Genomic DNA, 3,272 nt, shown 5'->3' with positions numbered 1-3,272 from the left:
CGCAAGTTCGACGTTGAACTACAGACATCGGTACCTGAATCACGACATGCCCGGGATCATGACACGGACGCAAGATCTAGAAACCCTCCAAAGTAAGGTTACTTTCTGAATGCGAAAGCGACCGATCTTTGGGCTCTGAGGCTTTGACTAACACTGCATCGTCGGATTGATCGGCAGGCAGGGAAGGAGGTACGGGATGGTTTGTTTGGCTCGAATCACATCTGCATGTTGCACTGCCAATACCGCCTGATCCGGCGTACGACATGAGACTATTCTGTCCGTGAGAGCGACGATCCGGCTCCAGAAGCCTTATCGAACACGGATATCCCCTGAGAGGATTCTGAGAATGAATGAGCTCAGGGATCGTCACGACCTATCCCCTCCCTCTGCATCAAGCTGGGCCGTTCGCCTTACGTACACTAGACTCACTGCCACAAAAAAAATCGTACTCTTGGCATACTGTTGTTGTTGTCTGTCCGATCTTGTGGCACTGAACGGCTGGATGCAGGAGATGGACGTTCGGAAGTGTCCAAAGACATGCTTCATGATGACTGAAATGGAATTTCGACCTGGCCTGCCTACACTATCTGACTGACTTGCACATGGCCCCCATTCGTAGACTTGACATCAGACAGCTGATAGCCCTCATCGTCACTCCCTCTGTTTCCGACGAATATGTTCTGCGTCGAATCCGAGTCACTCTTGACCTGGCCCTGCGTCAGCTGCGTCGGCATGCGCTCGCTCGCGGCATGGCTGCCGGCCGTGCGGAAGCGGCTCCCGCTGCGCTCGCCGGACGAGCCGCCGAGGGCGCTGGTGGCCGAGTGCCAGGTGCCCATGACGTAGGCGTCCAGGACGGGCAGCGAGGCCGTGATGCAGCCCATGGCGAGGTCGAGGGTGGTCCAGCGCAGGATGGAGGTGTACTGCCAGAAGAGGTCGTTTGTGATGACAAAGGCAATCTGCTGCAGGACGCCGCCGAGGACGGTGACGGCGCCGCAGATCCAGATGGCGAAGAGGCGCCGCTTCTTGTTGGCGTCGATGCGGACGTGCCACATGATGATGATGGGGGCGCCGAGCAGCAGGAAGCTCTGGACCGTGTGGATGATGGAGAAGACGCGGGCGTTGGTGACGTCGTCGCTGCACCGCGGCGGCCGCGCGAGGCTGCCGGCGTACTGGCGCGAGAACCAGGCGCGCGGCGGCAGGCAGAAGAGCGAGTTCCAGAGGAGCGCGGCCAGGACGTAGAGCACGAGCGAGCCGAGGAAGATGTCGGCGGCGAGGCGCCAGAAGACGGACGCCCGGTCGGCCAGCCGCCGCACGAAGAGCGTGATGGAGATCTTGATGAGGCCGACCGTCACGAAGAAGAGGAGCCGGCACGAGCTCAGGCCGCGCACGAACTTCTCCCAGTCTTCGTACGTGTTCTCCCACGAGTGTCGACCGCCACCCGCCGAGACGACCATCCAGATCTGGAAGCACGGGTACACGGTCGCGAGGCTCTGCGAGGAGGCTGTTGTCAGAGGCACGGCCAACAATGTCGAGCAGGCTTTGGGGGTCTCTCTTCACGTACAGCGGCGAGGACTATGGTATAGTCATCGAGACCCAGTCGCATCTCGGTGCTGCGAAATCTCGCCACGATCCTCGCCACGGTGGGAACCGTAATGGCGAGAATGACGAGAACCATGCCGACAATGATGGCGGCCTGCTTGTCTTCGTGCTCGTAGCCGGGGGGCGGCTTGGGGGCAAAGGGGATGCCACCACTGGGATCGAGCGTGTCGAGCTTGAAGTCGACCCAGAACGTGCCCTGCACTATGTTGGCATCCCGGACCGTGTTGGGCGGCTGGCCGTAAAAGGCCGATGTCGTTGTGTTCGGCGTCGACATGACAGTCGGGTCTCCAGAGACCACTTGTCACTGTGGAGAGGTGCGCACTCTCTGGATTGTGAAGGGAACAAAGACACCACAGGCGCACTCATGACTTCGAGTCTTCCTGGGTACGTGACGTCTGGTGATGAAGGGGGATCTCAGGTCCTATATCCCTTCCAGTAGTACGAAACCAGAGCGCGCAAGCCTCACTGATGTCGTTCGACTCGTCCATGGTAAGTAGGGGTTCCCTCCCCCAAGGCCTGCAACTACATGTACAGACAGGCACAGTCCCTGGACTTGCAGGTAAGGTGTGGTCATGAGTGAGAAGTACCGGTACGTCCTAGGCTATCACGATGGTGGTCTGCCGGGCCATCCGCGGACCTTGCCGTGGGTGATGGTGTTGCTAGTCATGCCCCGCCGCTGGGCGCAATCTGGAAAGCTTGGTCGACGTACCTTGTACGGTACACCCATGCAAGGCAAGGGGGGGTGGGACAGGGCCGTTCGTGTTCATGGGGTTCTTTTCCTGGAGAAGACTTTCTCGGGAGATTTGAGGCGGGAACTCGGTTCGATCATAAAGGTATCGCTGCCCCATTGCTGCCCCGTACCTAACTGGACAGCGCCCAGCTTGGGAGAGCCAGAGAGGAAATTGGCCCGAGTTTTATTGACTGCGTTTTGGGGGGGGCGGTAGCGGCTGGATCAACAGTCTCTCCCCTTTCCCGCAACTTGGCATCGAGGCCTGCTCGATACCCACAGGGCTGCCGCTCTGTCCGCTCTCTTAAAAGAAGTTGGCGTGGCCGTCGCGTGGTCTAGCGGCCACGCCTGGTCCCTGATGTCTCTCGCTAGGTAGCCACGGCCTCCCATTTTTGTTGCTGTTTGTCGTTTCGAGAGAGAGCCTGTTGAAGCGTCGATCGACATTGCGACCCAAGTCATTATGCGTGCGTCTAATTTCCTCGTCAGCGCGCTCGCCGCCGCCGGTCTGGCCTCGGCATCCTGCAAGCCGTCCAACTGCGAAGCCACGAACGGCGTCGCGTTTGGGTGCCCGACCGTCGACAAGGCCTACGTCCGCGATGCGTTCTTCCTCGGCGGGCGCACGGTGGCGCTGTCGGACGGCAACTACACGGTCGACCAGCTGTTCGTCGAGAAGCTGACGCCGGTCCGGGGCGTCACGCAGCCCAAGCCGCTCGTCTTCCTCCACGGCGGCGGCATCTCGGGGGCGACGTGGCTCAACACGCCCGACGGGCGGCAGGGGTGGGCGTCGTACTTTGTGGACCAGGGGTTCCAGGTGTATCTCGTCGACATTGTGGCCGTCGGGCGGTCGGCCAACGCCGACACGACGACGTTCCCCATGACGCCGGGCACGAGCATTGAGATTCTCGAGGAGGGCTTCTCGGCGGTCGAGCGGTTCAACACGTACCCG

General features: G+C 60.5%; 2 protein-coding genes across 2 annotated transcripts in view; one reads left to right on the top strand and one right to left on the bottom strand.

Annotated features, from left to right (window-relative positions):
- Window positions 1–578: 578 nt before the first annotated feature.
- Window positions 579–2,087, bottom strand: VDBG_02124 (conserved hypothetical protein; the record flags this gene model as incomplete). Its single annotated transcript, XM_003007890.1, has 4 exons — window positions 579–1,490; window positions 1,562–1,896; window positions 1,962–1,994; window positions 2,066–2,087. 4 exons carry the CDS (start codon window positions 2,085–2,087, stop codon window positions 579–581), a joined length of 1,302 nt encoding a protein of 433 aa, XP_003007936.1.
- Window positions 2,088–2,786: 699 nt separating this feature from the next.
- VDBG_02123 (conserved hypothetical protein) overlaps window positions 2,787–3,272 on the top strand; it is a gene marked incomplete at both ends in the record, with an annotated part of 1,178 nt that continues 692 nt past the window's right edge. The window contains one exon of the mRNA XM_003007889.1: window positions 2,787–3,265. Coding sequence (XP_003007935.1) covers window positions 2,787–3,265 — 479 coding nt within the window. The remainder of the gene's footprint in view (window positions 3,266–3,272) is intronic.

This window comes from Verticillium alfalfae, genomic scaffold (genome assembly GCF_000150825.1).
Source record: "Verticillium alfalfae VaMs.102 supercont1.2 genomic scaffold, whole genome shotgun sequence".
Lineage (NCBI taxonomy): Eukaryota > Fungi > Ascomycota > Sordariomycetes > Glomerellales > Plectosphaerellaceae > Verticillium > Verticillium alfalfae.
The sequence above is the reverse complement of the archived record's forward strand: the minus strand, read 5'-3'. Positions and strand labels throughout refer to the sequence as shown.